The sequence below is a fragment of the Pristis pectinata genome, chromosome 13 (genome assembly GCF_009764475.1).
Source record: "Pristis pectinata isolate sPriPec2 chromosome 13, sPriPec2.1.pri, whole genome shotgun sequence".
NCBI lineage: Eukaryota > Metazoa > Chordata > Chondrichthyes > Rhinopristiformes > Pristidae > Pristis > Pristis pectinata.
In genome coordinates, this window is record NC_067417.1 from 45985342 (window position 1) to 46007030 (window position 21689).

At 45.7% G+C, this 21689-nt stretch overlaps 1 protein-coding gene across 1 annotated transcript in view; it reads right to left on the minus strand.

Moving 5' to 3' along the window:
• e2f4 (E2F transcription factor 4) overlaps positions 1-21689 on the minus strand; it is a 36668-nt gene that overhangs the window by 5026 nt on the left and 9953 nt on the right. The window contains exons 2-9 of the mRNA XM_052028504.1: positions 16240-16349; positions 12156-12317; positions 11064-11107; positions 10654-10718; positions 10238-10520; positions 6672-6875; positions 5337-5388; positions 18-74 (exon numbers count right to left, since the gene is read on the minus strand). Coding sequence (XP_051884464.1) covers positions 18-74; positions 5337-5388; positions 6672-6875; positions 10238-10520; positions 10654-10718; positions 11064-11107; positions 12156-12317; positions 16240-16349 — 977 coding nt within the window. The remainder of the gene's footprint in view (positions 1-17; positions 75-5336; positions 5389-6671; positions 6876-10237; positions 10521-10653; positions 10719-11063; positions 11108-12155; positions 12318-16239; positions 16350-21689) is intronic.

The following is a 21689-nucleotide window of genomic DNA, read 5'->3' on the forward strand; positions in this document are numbered from 1 at the left end:
CTACCTGAGTCTCACACAGTGCATTCTCACCTTCTGAAGACATGAGCTCATCAATGAGGTCAGAATCCATACATCTGCAAAACAAAAAGCATGGGTATCATCAGATAGCAAGAATAAGTTGTTTATTACTAGAAAATAGAAGCTGGAGTAGGTCATTTGAACCTTCAGGGCTGCTCCACCATTCAGTGTGATCATCGCCAATCACCCACCTTCGGTACCCTGTTCCCCCTTCTCCCAATTTCCCTTGCTCCACCCAGCATTAAGTACACCTGCCTCCCAGTTGAATACATGTAATGACCTGAGCACCAGCGGCTTCCCACAGGTTCACCACCCTCCAGGTGAAGAAATTTCTCTGCTCGGTTCTAAATGACGTATCCTGTATCCCAAGATTGTGAACTCATTCTAGACTCCAACTATTGGGAACATTGTCCCTGCCTCTAGTCTAGTCCTGTTAGAATTTTAAAGGTTTCGATGAGATCCGCTGTCCTATGCTCCAACAGGAGGCCTAACCGATCCAAGCTCTCATACATCTAGTAAACTTTCATCGTATTCTCTCAATGGCAAGAACATTCCTCTTTAGATAGAGATCAAACTGCACATAAAACTCCTGATGAAGTCTCACCAAGGCCCTTTACACCTGCAGGAAGACATTTCTGCTTCTGTACTCAAATCTTCAGCAACAAAGACCAATGTACCATTTGCCTTCTAAACCGCTTGCTCCAACTGACCACTTGCTTTCAGCAACTGGTGGACAAGATGATCTCGTTACACTGTTCCTTTTCTCAATCTGTCACCATTCAGATAATGTCCATTTTTCGAAGCAAAGTGGATAACCTCACTTTCATCCACCTTAAAATGTATCTGCCTACTCATCCAACTTGACTAGATCACACCAGTCCCTCACTGCATCCTCACTTTTGTGATCTCCCCCACTTTCCATCCAATCTATTGCACAGAAAGAGTTAGTGGTGCTTTTCACCAGACTCTTAAGAAACAGAAGTAGGAGTAGGCCCTCGTGCTTGCTCTGCTGCCGTGAAAATGAAGGTGGATCTTTTACCCCAACATTACTTTCTTGCATTAGCCCCATATTCCTTGATTCTCTTAAGATCCCAAAATTTATAGATGTGCATCCTGAAGGTGCTCAGCAACCAAGCCCTCTTGGGGAAGTCCAGAATCTAACTGGGCTGGGCCCACCCTGTCACTTGCATTCCCTGCCCTCCCAAGCTTACCTCTGTGGAATGAGGCAGAGTGGGCTCCAGGCAGTGAGTGGACCCCAGAATATCCAGCTCATAAGCCTGCAAAGACTTTAAAACAGTTTACAAATGTCTATGATAGTCAGAGGCATTTAAGGACTGTTTCAGTAATTTCCAACAAAGAGGAGCAAATTTAATGAAAGACATTAAAAGTGTATAACAACAGTAACAAGAATAGTTTTGGTTTATTGGCTGCATGAACCTTCAGACTGTCACACTGCCCACCTTGCATGTCACTGCTCCACATCGAGTGGAGTGGCCAGCCCAACCATGGCATCCAACCAACAGCCTTGGCTCCTTACCTCCAACTTTCACCACACATCCACTGACATACTAAGGCACTAACGGCTGACCGCTGGCAGCTTCAGAGGAAAACCCCGGTTAGCAGTCAGCACAACAGCTCAGCTTTTACTCTGTGGAGTGTGTGGAGAAAGAAACATGGCGTTCCTACATCTGCAGATGGGTGCAAGGTGAAGCCTCAAGAAGGTCTAATCATTTCCAAGCCAAGTAAATAGAATGATAACTTTAATCTCCACCCCAACTCTCTCCCTCTACTAAAAGCTTTCTACCTCAGTCAGTCACACAAGACAAAACAGGCCTTTTGGCCCAAGTCAGTGCTGACTATCAAGCACCCATTCACACCAATCCTACGTGGATCCCATTTTAATCGCCCATTTTCCCCATCAAACTCCCCCCAAGTTCCACCCCTCACCTACACACTAGGGTACCTGACAGTGGTCAATTAACCTATCAACATGCACATCTTTGGAATGTGGGAGGAAACCAGAGCACCAGGGGAAAACCCACACGGTCACAGGGAGAACACGAAACTCCACGCAGACAGCATCGGAGGGGACAGGACCGAATACAGGTCACTGCCAACGATGAGGCAGCAGCTCTAGTAACTGCGTCACACTGCACTTTGAGAGCCATTCTGCCTTCGCCGGGGCACATTCCCCAGTCAATAACTCATCCTCACCACCCGGCTCACTTAAGTAGAGAGGGAGCACCACACCCTTGGAATAACAAGTAGGGATTTCTCCCATTCACTGGCTACTTATCCCCTAATCCACATTTACACAGATTTGTGAATTAGCACTAGGTCAGTGCACTGTTGTCTACACAATAACTACGTGTCGCTTACACTTAATTGGCTGCAAAGTGCTCTGGTGTGCCATGAAATTGTCCACATGCAGAGTCGTGTCACACCTCTGTATCCTCACCCTGTGCATTTCTTACTCACTTTAGAAGACCAAAGCCTAAGGTGTGAAGCTGGAATCTGCAACTTGCAGAGTAAAGGCCAGACTCTCCCTGGACGGGGACTGCTGACCTACTTGAAATACAGCTGTTGAGTGGCCAGCCGAGTTAAACTGGGAGAGGTTTTGAGGGGTCAGTCTGAGGGAAGATCGGGCATGCAGGTGGGGACCAGGAAACGAAAAACAAAACACGTTCTCAACCTGTTTAGCAACAGGGACTTTCCAGATTACACTTGAAAGTTAGTAAACCAATGCAGGCAATGTACCACACCAAGAAAATAAGCCAAACCTACGAGCAAAAGAGGACAGCTGGAGAGCCTGAACCTCTGATTTAAGCAACAACTGGATAGAGGCAGAGAGAGTTCTCTGATTTACACTGTGCAGTCACCTTTCAACTCTGCTTGTAGCCTGTATAGAAATGCATAAAGAACTGCCGTTCAGCCATCAATTTGAAGAGATCCAGTGCCCAGCAATCCTGATGTACACACCATCTAATAATCGCCCCCAGCGATCCAAAGCGACACACTATTCCATACCCGCCTATTATCACTTCCAAGATGGGGTGTGTGTGCGCGCGTGTGTGTGTGTTGGGGGGGGTGGGGGGAGACGACATCTTTCGCTGATGCATGTGGCAGCACAAGTTCCATTTCACCATCAACACCTGGCACTCTCCAACTCTCCTGGTTCCAGTTTCTGTCAGTTTTCTTAGTGTGATAATAAACACCGCAGGCAAAGACACTTAACTTGCATATCTTATCTGGAAAGTCCCCACTGTTAAATTGGGCTGAGAGTGGGAGCTGTCACCTGTCTTGTCCTGCACACCTGCCTATGACCACCTAGTGCCACAAAAACTCCCATAATTATCTGGAGGAAAAAAACTATTAAACCTCACGGCAACCTTATACTTGAATTAGCTTCATAACTCTCCCTTCATCAGACTGCCCCACTTGATGAGATCATGCAGTGAAGACCAATGGAAAAAGATGGAGCCTTAATTCATAAGATCAGTGGCACAGTTCACTGAGAATGTAGGAGGAAGATACAAATCTTCACAACCAACAAAACAGAGACCAGACTGGCCACTGGTACCAGCTCCAATAAATTACAGCTGATCTTTTACCTCAGCACCATTTTCATCCATTAAATCAATAGCTCAATTCCCTTAATATCCAAGCTATCGACCTTTGGCAGTTCCAAAGATTCACCACCTTCTGGGTGAAGAAATTTCTCTTCACCTCTATCCCGAATGACTGATCCCTAATTTGGTGACTCTAACCCCCCACCCCTGCAGTCTCCTCAGTCAGGGGAAACAAACTCCTTGCATCCATGCTGTGATAAGGTGGTCTAAGATTTGTGAAACTCAAAGGCTGCATGGCCCCAGCAGACCACAGTTCATTGGGGCTTCACTTCCAGCTGGGGCCTCGGGGGACTCTCCAGCAGGAAAATCTACTGCAGTGAGCAACAGATAACCATCAGACCACGTCAGATTTAGTTCAGACTCACTGTAGCATAATGACTGCAGACAGCATTTCTTACTGAACCTCAGCTCTGTCTGCAATCTGTGGTGTTTGGGGTGTGAAGGGAACATGGTAGGGCAGAACTAAACCCAGCACAGGCAGAATTGCAGCAGAGAGTATGAGCTGGAAAACGAAGTTCTATCTTGTAAAGCTATTTATTTTTCCCCAGGATCTGGGCATTGGTGGCAAAGCCAGCATTTACTGCGCATCCCTAACTGTCCTTTGAAAAAGGTGGTGGTCAGGCACCTACTTGAACCGTGAAGGTGATCCCTGGTGCTGTTTAGGGAGGGAGCTCCAGGATTTAGACTCAGCCATCACGGAACAGCAACATATTTCCAAGTCAGGATGGCGTCTAACGTGGAAGGAAGCCTGAAGGGGGCGGTTCCCCAGATATTTGCTGCCATCGTCATTTGCAGCCCAGGTCATGGGTTTGGGAGATGATGTGGTGCAACCTAGGTCAGTAAATGCAGTGCATTTTGATGACAGTACAAACTGCACCCATTGTGCACTGGTAGTAGCGGGAATTGAAGTTTTGGGTAGTGAACAGGGTGCCAATAAAATGGGTCCCTTTGTCCTGGATGACAGTGAGCTTCATACTGTTGGAGCTTCTCCCATCCAGGCAAGTGGAGGATACTCCAAAGGCACGGCATTGCTTCAGGCTGAAGATCAACACTGGGCACAAATGGGTGGGAAATCTGGCCATGAATGTCACTGAAGTGCTGTAGGGAGATGGAAGGGGGTTGCACGGAGAGGAGGGGGCACAGACATCAGGGACGATATTCACAGTTGGTATCTCTGAATGGACAAGAGTCCTTGTTCACCAGGAGAAAACTCATCGGGTTAAGTTGGCCAACCTGCAGTTGTAGGACTGAACACTAGAGGGTGACAATACACCAAAGAGACACTGAGCAGAAAGGGAGAGAAGCAGTGAGAGAAGACCCCAGAACTTTGGTGCCCAGTCTAAGACAAGACATTCTCACCGCTCCCGTCCACAGAATTGTGGAAGTTCGCCAGGGTTCCATCCCGAGAGAGACGGCAACCGCAGCGAGGTCAGAGCTGGGAACTGCTCTGGTCACAGAGACAACTCCACCAATTCCTGCTCTGATGCCAGATCCACTGAAAATCTGCAAGTTACAGCAGTTCAGGATCACTGCTTGCAGAAGGGCCCTCTCGACAAGGATAGACAAGTTCAAGGAAAGGGAACCTTACTGCGAGTGTCTTGGATTGCTCTGTGCTGAGCTAGTAAAGCAACTGCAAAACCCACCGAGAAAGACACAACACTCCATTGGCAGAGCAACTGACCGTCACACCTACCTTTAGTGGGGTCAAACATCTCCGTTAGTTCTTTAGGAAACTCCAATTCTGTGAAAGAAAACCACAACCATGTTACCCCAAAAAGAGAAGAGTTGGGGAGGGGGGTGGAGGGCAGAGTCAAACCAAAGGACCAAACAGAAAGAAATAGACAGGCAGAGCCCCACAAGCGCAGTGTAAACTCAGCAGCCAACAAACAGTGGAGTGGGGCGTGCTAGCTCTTCTGACCAGTGCTACAAGCACAGGGCAGGGCTCAGTGGACTGGCTTCTACCAGAGTACTTAAACTAGAGACTGGGAGAGGCAGGATGGAGGTAGGGATGGTTAGGAACTCCTGAAGTGAAGGAGGAATTACTTCCTGCTCTTCTGCGAACAGGATCATGGTCAATGAACCAGAGTCTCGGGATTGTGGTCAACGAGCTACAGCTGTCGATGGGTGGGAGGAGATTCTGGCTCCTCTTTTCATCTGAGAGCATCTACTGCCTTTGCTGCAGCGTCTTCTTACAAATCAGGAAGTGATTAAACATCAGCCTCGTGGGGGCTGTCCTTGCAGCGTGCTGGGTGTAACAGTTCCCCAGTACAGATGGAGGATTCCACTGTTGTAGCCACACCGCCTCAGCACTAGCGTTTCCAAGGGGCAGGCTTGGGCACGATGTAGGCAGTAACAATGACAGCTCTGAGCTTTAACTCCATGACCTATTTCCGCTGCTGCTGGCTGTGGGTTGGGAGATCACACAATGGTGATAACGCAAAGATGTGCAACACAAACCTGGGCTCCGGGCTGTGGCAAAGTTCACCAGCAACAAAGATAGACCAGGCTCTCCTGTGACCCAAATGCGTGCACATGGAGTCATAGACGGACAGGACACCTTTAGCCCATTGAGTCCAAGCCAACCATCAACCACCCATTTACATACATCCAACACTAACCAATTTTATTTTGCCTGCATTTCCATCAACTCCCATCGGACTCTGCCACCCACCTACATACTAGAGGTAATTTACAGCATGCAATCAACCGACCAACTCAGACTATTTTGGGACGAGGGGAGAAACCGGAGCACATGGGGGGAAACTTGCGCATTCACAGGGAGAATGTGCCAACTCTATACAGACAGCACCGAATTTGAATCACTGGAGCTGTGAGGCAGTAGTTCTACCAGTTGCGCTACTGTGGCACCACAGGGAGGGAGCTTGGTTGGTCCATAACCTTCCTCAACTTTACTTTGCAAAGGCAAGGTGCTCCACTCCAAGCTCAGGACTAAACCAAGTTTATGCAACTTCAACATCAGCCCTCAGAGCAGATGTGAGCTGACAGCAGTAAAACACAACTCACCCACTGAAGGTTCAGATTTGATTGGAACGAAGGAGGTAGTGGGATTGGACAAAGACGTGCTGCTGTCCAACGAGGCGGAAGATTCCAGAGGCTGTGTCTCCATAGTTGTGGCTTGACAGGCGGACGTTGGGAGCAGGTTGAGGGGCTCGAGGCTTAAGACACCGCTGGCGCTGTTTTGGGGCTCTTGAGCTGACACACTGGGCACTGAGAGGGAGGCAAGGTGTTGGGGGAGGAAACAGATGATGTCAGAGGTCACAGCGTAACAAAGGTGTCCAAGCCCCACTGAGCAACAGGCAGCAGCTCCTGTCCAGGGAACCAAGTGCACTGTGAACAAGTCAGTGCCCAAGTCACTACCGGCCAATTATTCAATTGCAGATCAGACTACAAAGTTAGAGGGCAACCCTGCCTTCATTCCATATATACCACTGATAACAAGATTATATTTTAATCATTCCCAAAAACACCCACTGCAATAGGAATGACTGTAAACAGCACAGAATGTCATGGAGGTGAGACTTGGGAGAGGGAAGAAATATACACCAATGATGCAGGGGGTGATGCAGAGCTCAGGTATTGAGTAGGGCCCTGGGTAAGAGAACAGAGGAAGGGGAATAGGAGCTACTACCACTCACACACCAGAGAACATTAGGATCAATAGGCAAATCCGTTTTTTCTGGCTATAGATTAAATAAGAGCGAACTTTTTCCATTAAATATGCAAACCCCAATTTATAGCCAATTACCTTTTAGATTGGTAACTGACTATTTTATGTATTTAGGTATTAAGATTGCCAAGAGACATAAGGACTTATTTAAAGCTAATCTACTACCTTTAATTGACCATGTTAAACAATTATTCACTAAATGGTCCCCACTGTCTTTATCATTGGTAGGCCAAATTAATGCGGTTAAGATGAATACTTTACCAAAATTTTTATATTTATTTCAAGCGATTCCAACTTTTGTTCTGAAATCTTTTTTTGACACTATTGATTCTAAAATTCTTTCATATATTTGGCAGAATAAAAACCCAAGGTTAAGTAAGAAATATTTACAAAAACTAAAAAAAGATGGTGGTATGGCCTTGCCTAACTTTAGATTATATTATTGGGCAATTTTAGATAGTTAATTTTTTGGATACAAGAGTCAGATGTAATTCAACACCCCAAATGGGTACACCTTGAGTCCCAATCAGTACTTGAATTTTCATTAGTTTCTATTTTAGGAGCTCCACTGCCTTTTGAACTTACCAAATTAAGTAATCATATGATTAACCCAATTGCTAAACATACAATACGATTATGGTTTCAATTTCGTAAATTTTTTGGATTGAATAAATTTAATCAAGTCCCATTCAATATAAGTTTTTCTTTCATTCATCCAGAGTTGACTCAGCTTTCTCCATTTGGGAAAAGGAAAGGGCATTAGTATTGTTTTGTGATTTTATTCATTGATAACTGTTTTTCGTCTTTTGAACAATGTTTCTAACAAATACAATTTGTCTAGATCACAACTTTTTCGATATTTTGCAGATTAGAAATTTTTAAAAGCTACTATACCCTCTTTTCCGACACCTTACAAAACTGAAATTACGGAAAAAATTTTCAGTTTTAATCCTTGTTAGAAGGGCTTGATAGCAATAATCTATGATCTAATTATGAAAATTCGTCCAGAATCACTGGACAAAATTAAGAATGAATGGGAAAGTGAACTCCAGACAGCTTTACCTACAGAGACTTGGAAGAAAATTCTTCATTTAGTTAATACACCTTCAATGTATGCCAGACACGCTTTGATACAGTTTAAGGTAGTTCACGGGACCCATATGTCAAAAGATAAGCTAGCTTGTTTTTATCAACATATAAATCCTATATGTGACAGATGTAAATCGAATGTGGCTTCTTTGACACATTTGTTTTGGTCTTGTCCTCTTTTGGGAAAATATTGGAAAGATTTTTATTAGTTTCTTTACAATATTTTTATTATATCCATGAAAAAAATACAGACTACATGCATCAAAAAAAAGTAAAAATACTACTGAATACATTGTATTAGGTCGTACTTAGGATTACAAGGAAAGATATTTTTAACATTATTTCAAATGTATTGAAGATTGGTTTACAACCTCACCCTATCACTGCAATTTTTGGATTACCAAGGATAGAGTCTGGCCATTTATCTGCCTCCGCTAACCATATGATTGCCTTTGTTACGTTAATGGCCAAACAATCCATTTTGCTTAAGTGGAAGGATCCAATACCCCCTACTACTTTTCAATAGTTCTAACTACATCATGTTTAAACTTGGAAAAAATTAGGAGTGGTACTGTCGATCCTTCGCTTAAATTTGAGGAAGTTTGGAGTCCATTTATTCAATATTTTCACATGATATACATCCCCTTGTAATAACCTTTCAACTTAGAGGAATGGAGTTGACGACATAATATTGCTCTGTTTCTACTGAGAAATTTTAGTCCAGTTTTATTTTGTGTTTTTTTTTTAATTTTTTTTTGTTTAGTTTAGTTTGGTTTGATATATTGTTTATAATTTTTCTTATTGTTTTGGGGATTTTTTTCTTTCTTTTATATTTATATAATAAATCTTTTTCTTTCCTTTCTTTTATATTATAATCATTCACTAAGAGATTGTTGGATCTACAGATTTTTTTTATACTTTATTGTTCTTTATGATCATCCATGCCATGATTGTTCTCCTGATCTCTTTGTATTACATGTACAAACATTGATGCTATATATTAATCTGTATTAATTGGAAAACTAATAAGATTGGAAAAGAAAGAAAAGGAACAACAGGCAAATCTGGGCGGTGCACCTGCTGGCAAGGCAATGTATGCGCAGCCCTGGGTGATGTACGTGGAGAGCAAGTCTGTACGTGCAGCCGTGGATGATGCACGTGAATGGCAAGACTGTATGTGCGGCACTGTGCAATCTCCTAGGAACGGAGGGGGAAAATATCAAATCCAAGTGGAGCAAGAAACCAGGACACAGATGTGAAGGTTATTGAAAACCTTCTACACAGCCAGAGTCAATCACTCGTTGACTACACGGAGACTGCGACCGGTTTCCTTTCCCTTGTGCACTCGTTACATTTCCATTGAAGAGGAGGGAAGTCAAAAGGTCAAGGGAAAGAGAAAAACAGAGGAGGAGCAGGGGGGGGGGAGGCAGAGACACAGGTGGCATCAGCAGATAAGAGGCAGCAGGAGGCTGCTGGTGACTGCGGGGAAGGGAGTGGAAGCACCTTTTAAAAGTGGAGCGATTTGACATGCTCCCCCTGCAGCCATTAGACTTACCCGATCAAACGCTCATTTCACTTAATTCGAAATAAATAATAACTCTAGCAGTTCAACGCACTAGGTAGGTGTCCCGGCCACCATATTAGCATCTGATTGTCGGCAACCACCACCATGGGGAATCATTCAGTGGCAATGCACCTTTGAGAAAAACTAAGCACCAAATGTGGACTGGGTCCACCCACCCAGTTCCCATCGGCTGCTCAACCGCTGCCCTCTGAAGGCAGAAAGGTCACACAGCTGCAGGAGAAGGCTTACCTGTGGGCGTCGCTGCTGTGGGCGGGTGGGGAGGTATCTGAGGGGCAGTGGACGGAGAGGCAGGTCGGGCTGGGGACCTGGCTTCGGCCTCCTGGCTGCTGGCGAGGACAGGCCTTTGTGGGGTGGTGTGCACCGTGGGAGGGCAGTGAATGAGGTCTTCGGGTGGGGGCACCGGCACCACGACCGGACAGGAGGAGGACGTGTCCTTGTTCACCAGCAACACGTTGATGGGACCAGTCGTGCTCTTCAGGTGGATCTGGTATTTCTTCACTCCATTTGGGACCTACAAAATAAGCAAGGGGCTCAGCAACCAGGCGGAGAAGAGCAGCAGGCACAAGGCCACAACTCGACAGGGGTGGGGGAAATAGAGGGAACGGAGATGGAGCAGAGAGGCCGTGATGTCCTGAAGTACTCACCCCCTCCGGAATGGGGACTTCCAGCTGTGTGCCCGAGGGTGCCTGGATTGCTAATAGCGTATCACCTGCACATAAAAAGACATACATTAACGGACACCTTGCAAATCTCCAACCACATTCACAGTGACTCAGCACCACACGAGAACATTCACCGGGGGCAGGACATGGGCGAGACAACAGACCGCAAGTCTTGGTGAATAAGGAATGTCAACAAAGGGCACGATCCCCATCAGCAACTCTTCCCACTCCAGCTGCAGAAGCTCAGCCCCGAGGGGCACAAAGTTTCAGGGACACAGGTTTACATTTGAGGACGTGGCACAAAGTGGGGCCCTGCATCAATCCTCTCCCCAGTCACCGTCCCCCAGGACAATGGCCCCAGATCCTGGGGCCCACGCCTGAGAATTGCTCACCTTTGAAACATCGGCACATATCTTCATGCGTCACATACGCTAACGTGAAGCAAAGCAGTTAAGGGTACACAAGGTCAATAGTGATGTCGCCTCCAGGTGGGTGAACCACCTGCTGCTGTAGCTCCCAACGGCCAAGTGTCAACCTCACATCTCCAGGGCAGCTTTCTGGGGACTGGTGGGGTGTGCTAATGGGAGGAGGAGGAAGTTAGTTATCAATCCCAGGCAGGTGCAGACAACTGCCTCGGTCACAAAAGGCCACCCAGCATCCCCTACTGGACAGCCACAGGGTAGACCCTACAAGATTCTACATCACGACTCAGGCTTGAAGGGCAGATGTGCAGGCAGGCTCCTGGTGGTACCACCCAGTGAGAGGAGGGAAGCTGGGTTGTCTTCTGACAAAAGGCCAGACAGGTTAGGCTTGTATCTTTTGGGGTTTAGAAGGGAGAGAAGGTAGTTGATTGGATTACCAGAGGTCTTGACAAGGTAGATGCACTGCCTCTTGCAGGAAAATCTAGAAATTAGGGGTCAGCCCATTTAAGACAGATGATGCAAAACTCTCTCCTTCAGAGGGTGGTGAGTCATTGGAGCCCTCCTTGTCAAAGGGCGGTGGGAGTAAAGTCTCGAGTATTTTTTTTAGAAAAGGCAGAGGTACTTTATTGATAAGCTGGGAGGGGGTGGGGTGGGGGCCTAGGTGGTAAGTGAAGGTTATCAGGGGTACATGGGAATATGAAGCTGAGGTTGCAACCAGACCATTTAATTCAGTGGTGGCGTAGGTTCGAGGCAGCAAGAGGCCTGCTCCCATTCCCAATTCTTCTGTTCGTAAACTGGAGATGGAGGGAAGAGAGAGGCCTGTGGGGAAGCTCAAGCAATCCTGCTTGTTGATGGGGTCAAATGGAGAGAGGAAGGGCAAGGTTCAGTTTTCCTCCCAGAGCTCAGCTCTACTCTCACGGAATCTGCCCAGAACAAACAGGCTCCACAGGCAGTCAGGCACCTCGAACCAATGTGCAGCTGCACACAACGCGAGTTTGTGCATCGCCCGTGAGGAAAGGTGCGGAGGTTGAAGGAGTGGATAGGGGCTCTGTCAAAGGATATCTGCTGTTCTCGATGTCGTCTGTCACGTTCTGAATGCTCTGCTGTACCCAGACTCGCTGCTGGTCCAACTCCTGCTCCCGCCGATCTAGGTCCTCTATCTCCGCCTTCAGGTCGATGAGCTTGTCTGCGATCTCCCGTGTGTTACAGCCTGGGCCCACGCCTCTGTGGGCGAGGACAAAGACACAAGGTGCAAATTACTGCTGGTGCAGGACAGGGAACAGGGCTGTGCTCAATACAGCACCAAAAGGGGCTTCCCCCTTCTTTCTTTTTCAATCTTTTTATTAATTTTCAAATTAATACAGATTAATACATATAACGTCAGTAATTATACACGTAATACAAAGAGATCAGGAGGACAATCATGACATATATAGTCATAAAGAATAAAAAATATATTCTAGGCCCCACGGTTTCTTGGTAAACGAATATATTACACAAAAAAAATCAAAAAGAGAAAGAAAAAGATTATATAAAAAAACCCAAATCAAAAAAAAATTATAATAAAACGAAACAAACTAAAAAAATTTCAAAAGAAAAAACTGGACCGATATTTCTCAATGAACAAAGAGCATTATGTCGTCAACTCTCCGCTCCTCTAAGTTCAAAGACTATTGAAAAGGGATCTATATCTTATGAAAATATTGAATGAATGGACTCCAAACTTCTTCAAATTTAAGCGAAGAATCAACAGTGCCACTCCTAATTTTTTCTAAGTTTAAACATGATATAGTTTGAGAAAACCATTGAAAAGTAGTGGGAGGTATTGGATCCTTCCATTTAAACAAAATAGATCGCTTGGCCATTAATGTAACAAAGGCAATCATACAACAAGCAGCAGCAGGTAAGTGGCCAGATTCCATCATTGGTAGCCCAAAAATTGCAGTGATTGGGTGAGGTTGTAAATCAATATTCAATACAGTTGAAATAATGTTAAAAATGTCTTTCCAATATTTTTCCAAGAGAGGACAGGACCAAAACATGTGTCAGGGAAGCCACCTCTGAATTACATCTATCACATATAGGATTTATATGGTGATAAAAACTGGCTAACTTGTCCTTCGACATATGGATCCTGTGAACCACCTTAAATTGTATCAAAGAGTGGCACACGTTGAAGATGAGGCTTCCCCCTCACCCCTCCTCTCTACTCCCTACCACCTAATCCTGATTCATTGTGCAAAGTCACCCTGGTGTGGACCCCTGGTAGGAATGTTACTACAGCAAAACTCCTTTCATCCAACACTGTCGGACAAGCAGATTTTCCACACTATCAGAGGTTATTATATCAAAGCCCCATCACATGCTTCATTTTTAAAAAAAATTTACATGGTGGAGTAATAAATTTTGGTGAACCCCAATTTCAAAGGGAGTACAGATAACAAGGTCAGCCAAGTTTCAGGAGAACACAAGAACTGGGGCCCTGGTGAATGGACAGGGAACTCAGGAAACATCTAGGGAATCATAGGTAATCAATGGTGCCTTTTAAAAAGTATCAGTGTGGGCAACTGCACCTGTCTATTTGCCTCATTCCTTTCTTCCACTGGAGCCAATTGGTGAACCATTGGGATTTTAGATGGCAGGTTGGACAATGAACCAGAATTTCTGAATAGTTGGATGGCGCAATATTGGAGTTTTATCATACCCTGGTTCGGTTAGTTATCAGTGGGGTGTAAATGGAGTGGGAATGGAAGTTACAGGGGACAGGTTAGGTATCTGTACCCAAAGTTTTATTTAATCACATGTATCCCCTCCAGATATGAATGTTTCAGAGTCTAGCCTGGCAACGATGCCTTCTTTGACTAGCTAGTCAACTCTCACCCCTGGCAACCAGTGGAAAGCCCCTCTGGAGCGGCAGAGGTCAGCTAGCCCAGCACTGGTGAACCTGGAGAGGGGAACGCCATCTGGATCTATCCACTAGCATCCACACTGTAAGGCAACCTTGCCCCTTGCAACAATCAAGATAGCTACCGACTCCTGTCATCCTTCAGGGAAAGAGGAATAAAATGGATAGACTGCCTTAAAAATAAAATTCCTGTCTGGAACTGTGAGAGATTAAAATGGAAGAGGAAGCTAATAGTGGAAAAAAAAGCAGCTTTAAAATTATGACTCTCAGCTCCCATCCAATTGTAGGGTTCACACCGCACAAGGCCAACTGAGAGACTTATCTCTATTATGAAATGTCCATTCATTGGAGAGGATGTATCAAGCAAGGATTTACTTGAACAGTACTTGAACTCTCGGTGGTGGGGTGGGTTCACTATATGTGGAGACTGCACAATAAGGTGGTGGTCCAAGGAATGCAGGGGTGAAAGGGAAACGTTTAAAAGATGAGAGCATTCTGGAGGCAAGCCTTGGGGAAAGCCCCAAAATCTCCCTTAGCTGACATTTTATCCTGCAAACCAGATGCTGGAAGGAGTTGAGGCTTTGTCAACTAGGAAGTCTTGGGGGGAGTTGATGGGAATGCAGGGAAAATAAAGAAATGGATTAACGTAGGATTAATGTAAATTGGTGGTTGATGGTCAGTGCGGACTTGGTGGGCCGAAGGGCCTGGTTCATTCTACATCCATAATTCTCTTTCACAAATCAGGAAACTAATTGGGAATCAATCTCTAGCTTGACATAAGCACAATCGATAGGATGGAATGTGCCTAGCATCCACACAGTGCAGTCAGAAAGCCATGGTTAATGCGACATATTCCCCGTGAAATGGGCTCCACTTATCAAAGCACTTGGCAGTGAAGTACCTAGCACAGGATAAGTGGTGTCACCACCAACTGTCTGGTCAGAGCCTCTCTGGTTAATCACCTCTCAGCTCTCTCCCCCAGCAAGGGCAGGAACTCGTTGCCTCGACAATCACAAGAACTCCATACCCCTCGTCCTCCAGTAGTGAGAGGAATGCTTCCCCTCAAAGTAACTACCCTCAATATATCCTGACCCAGTCATCACAGCAAGCCACCCCCCTTCTCTCAATAAGGTTTTGGTCTAGAGTGCATGGCAATAATTGTATCCCATGCCAGCATTGCTGCCCACTTGACTCTGGCAGTGTTGCAGTCAGTTCAACTTCTGTTGGTTTCTATCCAGTGACTGGTGCTGCAGTTCAATAATGTGTCAAACTCATCAAGCTCTCCAAACCATCCCAGTAGCCAACCCAATCCGGAATCTCAGGAAACCCACTCCCACTCACCATGCTCCCAGGAAATCACACCCCACTCCCTCTACTGTGGTAATCAGCTTCAACTCTCCCAGAAATCAAGATGTACTTCTAAATCCATGCTGAGATTTTAAACAGTGGGTAAGTTGGCTCTTTGCAGAACTCTCACATTGAGAGGTGTGAAATAAAAACAGAAGCTCATTGCTGCCTGTTGGTAAACAAATAAGGATGCAGTGCTAATGGGTTATCAGTCAATTTTCCACATCAACCTCCACCCCTCACACACTGGCCCATTTTCCCTCCAGTCAAATGGCCAGTACTCATCAGCACTCCCCACAAGTGGCTTGCAGCTATGGTAGCACCATGCCAAACAGACAAGGTCATATGACTTCGTCCTATTCACAAGTGCTTAGGGACAGAATATGGTGATCCTGAACAGAACGGAAGGGAACGCCCTAGGCAGACCAGATCCAGCAGAACAGATCACAGGATTGTCCCTGGTGATCTGACATGCAGACCCCATTCCTGTGGAATAGGTGCCAATCATCCTAATTCCCCTGCCAGTGCTCCGCCCCCATCCCGTGGGACAGGGGTCCAATGAGCCCACACTGGTGTGGTTCTTATGCCAGGTTCATACAACTTGCAGGGTTCTTCAATTCATTGCAAACAGAACTCCAGCAAGGGCAGGTGATTAGCACCACTTCTCATTTGTGCTGGGATCTGATATTCCAAGCCAAGTGAAATACATTTGTAAGCCGACTGGAGCAGGGGAAAGGGGAGGGTGGGGGAAAACACAGAGGGGAAAAGAGGCAGACAGAGAGTAAGATAGAGATGGGCAAGCTGGCTGGAGAGAAAGAGGGGAAACTGTGATACTGAAATACCACAGAGATAGATCCTACACGCCCGTGCCCCCCAGCACTCACACACACTCACTTCCACTGAATGCTGTTCTTTGATTTCTTCTCAATCAATCCGATCCCCTCCAAAACGTTGGTGATATCATAAATCCGACGCTTCTGTCGCACGGCCAGTGTGTCTGCTGCCTGGAAAGAAAACAAAATGGTGGAATTTATTGTTCAGGAACAGGTTGTTCGACCCATTTACTGCTCATCTGTATTTATACTCAGCACGACCTTCCTCTACCCTTGTTTATCCAAAGTACATCCTTCCCCCTCATGCATATCCAGTCTCCCCTTCAAAGTGCAATAAATAGGAGTGGGCCATTTGGCCTTCAAGTCTGCCCTGCCATTCAAAGTAAAGGCTGATCTTCTCCATCAGCGCCATTTTGCTGCCTTATCCCCATATCCCTTCATTTCCCTAATAAACAAAAAATTCTCAATCTCCAATTTGAATGAACTCAACAACTGAAGCTTTCACAGCCCTACCAAGATAGAGGATTTCAAATATATACCAAAGATTGACCACCACTGGATGAAGAAATTCCTCCCAATCCTTGGCCTAAGCAGCCTATCCCCTATTCAGGGACGGTTATCCCTGGTTCTAGACTCTCAGCCAGGAGACATATACACCCTGTCGAGTCCTGTTTGCTGGACTCACTGCATGGCAAGTTTATCCTTTTCTTCCCCCCCAATGGGAGAGGACTAAAACTGTACTCAATATGCTTGGCCTTATACAATTTCAGTAAGATATCTCCACTTGTATGCTCACATCTTTTCATAATAAATGGCAAAGTGCAATTAGATACCTACCTGTACCTGAACTTTAACTTGCAGTAACTTGTTCAGCAGGGGACCTAGGTGGGCTTGCTCACGTCAACAAAACCCAATCTCTCACCTTTCAAAAATAATATTTTTTCCTGTCTTGTGCACCAAAGTAGATACCTTCACATTTTTCTACATTATACTGCACCTGCCATAATCTACTTTGCTGTATTCTCTCAAAGCCTCTTTATATCCTTACCTTACTTAAATGAATTAACTTGTAGCCAGCTCCTCTCCATGATAGATTGCTCTACATTTTTACCAAACATTTTGCCAAGTTCCAGACTGAATTCGACAGTGATCATATTACAATTATGACCTCAAGTTCTGATCTTCCCTCACAAGAAGATTTCTTCACACCCATCCCATCAAAAACTAATCCTAGAGCTTCCAGCACAACAGTGCCATGGAAGTGCATCAAAGGCAATAAATGCTGTGGAATGCAACAGTTCAAAAGCAATAAATATTGGCCCACGCTTCATAAAAGAAGAAAATAATCCTTTTATTGTCCAGAAGGGCCAGGATTGCCAACATTGGTTTTCAAGTGCAAGGGAAATATTTGGACAGAGCCCAGCTTATTTCGCCAGGAAGGAATTCACCCTCCTAGCGGAGGTTCAATTGAGAGAAAGCTAGGTTTTCTTTGTCGAGAAAACTGGTCTGATACATCATCTGGTGACTCTGAGACAATGTCCTGGTGTCATTTCACTCAGGACTGACCTGTAACTCAATTGTTCTGAAAAAATTATATGGGAATCAGCCAGTTTCTCAGTTAAGTATGCGTGCCATATCCTATACATCCCAATTTCTGCCCCTCACTCACTAGAGTCTGGGTCCAAGGAGTACTGCACCAATGGCACCTTCTTTCCAAGTGGAAGTTAAACCCAAGAGGCAGTTTGCTATCTCAAGGGGATGTACAAGATCTTATGCACTTTGAAACAGCAGGGGAGATTTCCCTGTAATTCTGACCAATATTTATTCCTGAACCATTGAAGGTATAAAAAAATGAATTGCTTATCTTAATGCTAATTGTGAGATACTGCAGTGCACAAGTTGGATGCTATGTTTCCGCCACCACAACATTCCTGAAAATGGTTGCAAGGTTCTTCAAAACTCCGTTTTAATAACAAAAAAGAAAATTATTCTTTCTGGATGTCAGGTTAAAATGTCAAGATTGCCAAAGAGAAAACATTCAGGAGTTCCACAGATCGGATCATTTTCTTTGTCTTTCCTTCATAGCAACATTGCAACACATCTGAGCTCTCTATCAGAGAGATGTGCTTCGCTGCAGCTAACCTATGAACCCAAATTGAAGATAGCCGTCCGAGCACGCTCAGGGACCCTTACGCATGTACTCCGATGGGCTGTGTGCGCGGATGGAAAGCATCAAATGCAAAAAGCACAGACCCAAAAGGCCTCAGTCAACCATTGGAAACTGGCAAAAGCCAGTGTAAAGCAGGAAGTTTGATTAGTGCTGCTGCCTCACAGCTCCAAAGATCATGCCTCAGCTGCTGTGTGAAGTTTACACATTTATCCTGTGATCACATTACTTCCCACACCCCAAAGACTGTGGGTGGATGATATGGCTCCTGTAAAAGACTCCTAGTTAGGTTTGGCAAAAGAACCAAAGGGGAGTTGATGCACACGTGAGAGAGCACAAGTTGCAGGGATACACAAGGGGAAAGGGAATGGCACTGATGAGATTGCTCTGTTAGAAGTTGGCCTGAACCTGATGGGCTCCTTCTGTGCCATAAGATAGATAAACCACCTCTCACCCAAGTGAGGAAAATCTCTGACTTGGATTGATGGAATATAGAGATTCCACGTTATTATTGTTCAACGGGCCACGAGTGCCACCTGACGAATCTGTGGATTGCTAATGATAGATTAGCAATTCATGGCATGGGGCAAAAATAGCAGTGACCCACAGACTAGTACAGGTGGCAGATGGAGGAATGGAGGAAGCATCAAGTTCAATTGCATTCAGAGATAGAGGACTGGGAAAACTGCATCAGCATTTAGGACCAAGTCACTAATAATCCCCCCATCATCCTTCTTCTAACAGCATCACCATAGGAACTGGAGCTGTGCATCACTTAAAGTTCAAGGCATCAGGTACGTCAACAGTGCATTCAGCTCAGTCAACACAGCAAAGTGATCTGAACTGCTGTGAAAGAGTCTTCCCCCACAGTCAGACTGCTTCTTGATCTGTCGCACTCACAGCATCACATTTCAAAGATAACGTGTCAGACTCCACCAGAGTACTTGATCCCACAAGACCGGGTGGTACAGGCTGGAGAGAATAGCCTGGGGAGTCCTCAACATCAACTCCAGACCCCATGCAATCTCAAAGCACTAGGTCAAACATAAGCAAGGAAGCTTCCTCTACAATCTTCCCTCAGCTGATCAATGAACGCTCCATGTGGAACAACACTTGGAAGCAGTGAAAGTAGAAAGGGCAAGTCCCCCAGTGGATTCCATGTCCATCACCACTAGCTAAACTAGCCTGATCCTCAAGAACATACCTCTCAGAATGGAGTTGTAGCAGCAGTGAATAAATTAACGGAGATGGGGAAATCACCTTGACCTCATCGTCACATTTTTACCTGTAGCAGTTGCTTGCGTCTTTAACAATACTGGTAGGAATGACCACTACCAACCATCGTGGAGGCAAATTCCTTCCTTCACACTTGGGACACCCTTCATGTTATCTGGGACCATGACTGTGCTAAATGGGATAGACTCCAGAAACCAGCATAAAAACCAAGAGCTCAACTTCAATGGTGAAGCATGCATGATTACCCAAGACAGAGTTATCTAGTGCATCGATGAGAATGGAGAGGTAAAACCTTTCAATGACAGGAATGATATCACTCACGAAAAAAGGTGGCTGAAGATGTTGGAGGTCAAAATTCTCAGACTCAAACCTCACAGCAAGAATCCCTCCCGGAAGCACCCAAGGCAGTACCTTAGTTGCTTCATCAATGACCCTCCCTCCATAGGGTCACGGGCAAGGATGATATTCAAAGCAGTCAGCCCCTTTTGTTGCACATGCGAACACGTCACAAAACCTGGCAACATTTGAGCCTGCACTGGTACTTGGCAAGTAACATTCACACCAGACGTAGCATTCAATGACAACTGCAAAGAATCCAAACACCTCCCTCTGATGTTCAACGCCAAGCAATATTCTGGGGAGGAACTTACTAGTTACAAATTTAACAGCACTTTCAACATTCATTTTCTCCACCACACTGGCAGCAGAGCATGCAATCTACAAGATGCACTGTAGCAACTTCCAAGGCACCTTTGACAGCATCTCTAGAACATACAACCTCTACCACCTCAAAGGAGAAAGACAGAAGGTGCAGGAAACATATCCAAATTTCATCCATTAACATCCCTTCTCCAGGTCACTAATATGTCACACTTTCCTCACCACCAGGCCAAAACCCTGGAACTCAAGTTAGCTTAACAGCAGTTTTACAAAGGCAATTGGAGCGGGGCATTTTACAACAGCCACGCCAGCGACACCCGCGTCAAGCAGATGATTAAAAGGACTGCGAGCCATTTGACTACAGAGGCTGTCGCAGCAGTAATATGCACCAATGGCATCATCCAGGGAGGTGGTCACCTGAAACAAATTCTGCTGGCTTCCCCTCCACCCACCCTATTGTCTCCTCTCCTACACCTGCTACAGGATCAGGGTTCAGCCAACTCAAGTCTCACCTCAGAAGCTCAAGCCCAGACTCTTGGCCAGCACTAATGTGCAGAACTGGAAACATTAGTCCTGCTGAAAGAGCAGTATTTCAGGTCAGACGGCAAACTGAGGCCACTTCTGCTTTCCCAGGTACCAGTAAGACTTGATAACAAAATTTTAAAAAAGGCAGCTCCATTATTCTGGCCAATATTTACCCTACAATCATTCTTTCATCTGATCATTATCACACTGTAGCAATGTACAGTATAGAGGCGTACAGTCTGGAAGCTGGCCCTTCGACCTGTCGAGTCTGGGCCAAACATCAAGCACCCATTTAGACACTAGCCCTGTGCTAAACCTATTTTATTCTCCCCACATTCCCATCAACGCCCCCCCCCCCCCCCCCCCCCCCCCCCCAAGATTCTACCACTGACCTCCACACCAGCAGCAGTTTCCATGGTCACTTAACCTGTCAAACTGCATGTCTTTGGGATGTGGGAGGTAACCAGAGCACCAAGGGGCACTCACACGATCACAGGAGAATATGTAAACAGTACCAGAGGTCAGGATCAAACCCAGGTCACAGGATTTACAAGGCAGCAGGTCTCCACCTCCTTCCCTTTATTCCATGGCCTCCATCATGATTCCTCCTTGTTCAGCCTTTTGCCTCTTCCATCTATTACCTCCCAGCTTCTCACATCATTCCTTTTCAACACCCCCTCCCCCACCTACCTTCCCCCTTCACCTGGACCCACCTATCACCTTGCGCTCCTCCCCCTCCCTCTACCCTTTTATTCTGGCTTCTGCCCTCTTCCTTTCCAGTCCTGATGAAGGGCCTCAGCCTGAAACATCGACTGTTCATTTCCCTCCATAGATGCTGCCTGACCTGCCGAGTTCCTCCAGCAGTCTGTGTTCGTAGCTCTACTTCCTCTGTCACTTTGCTTATTGAGAGCTGTTCTGTGATT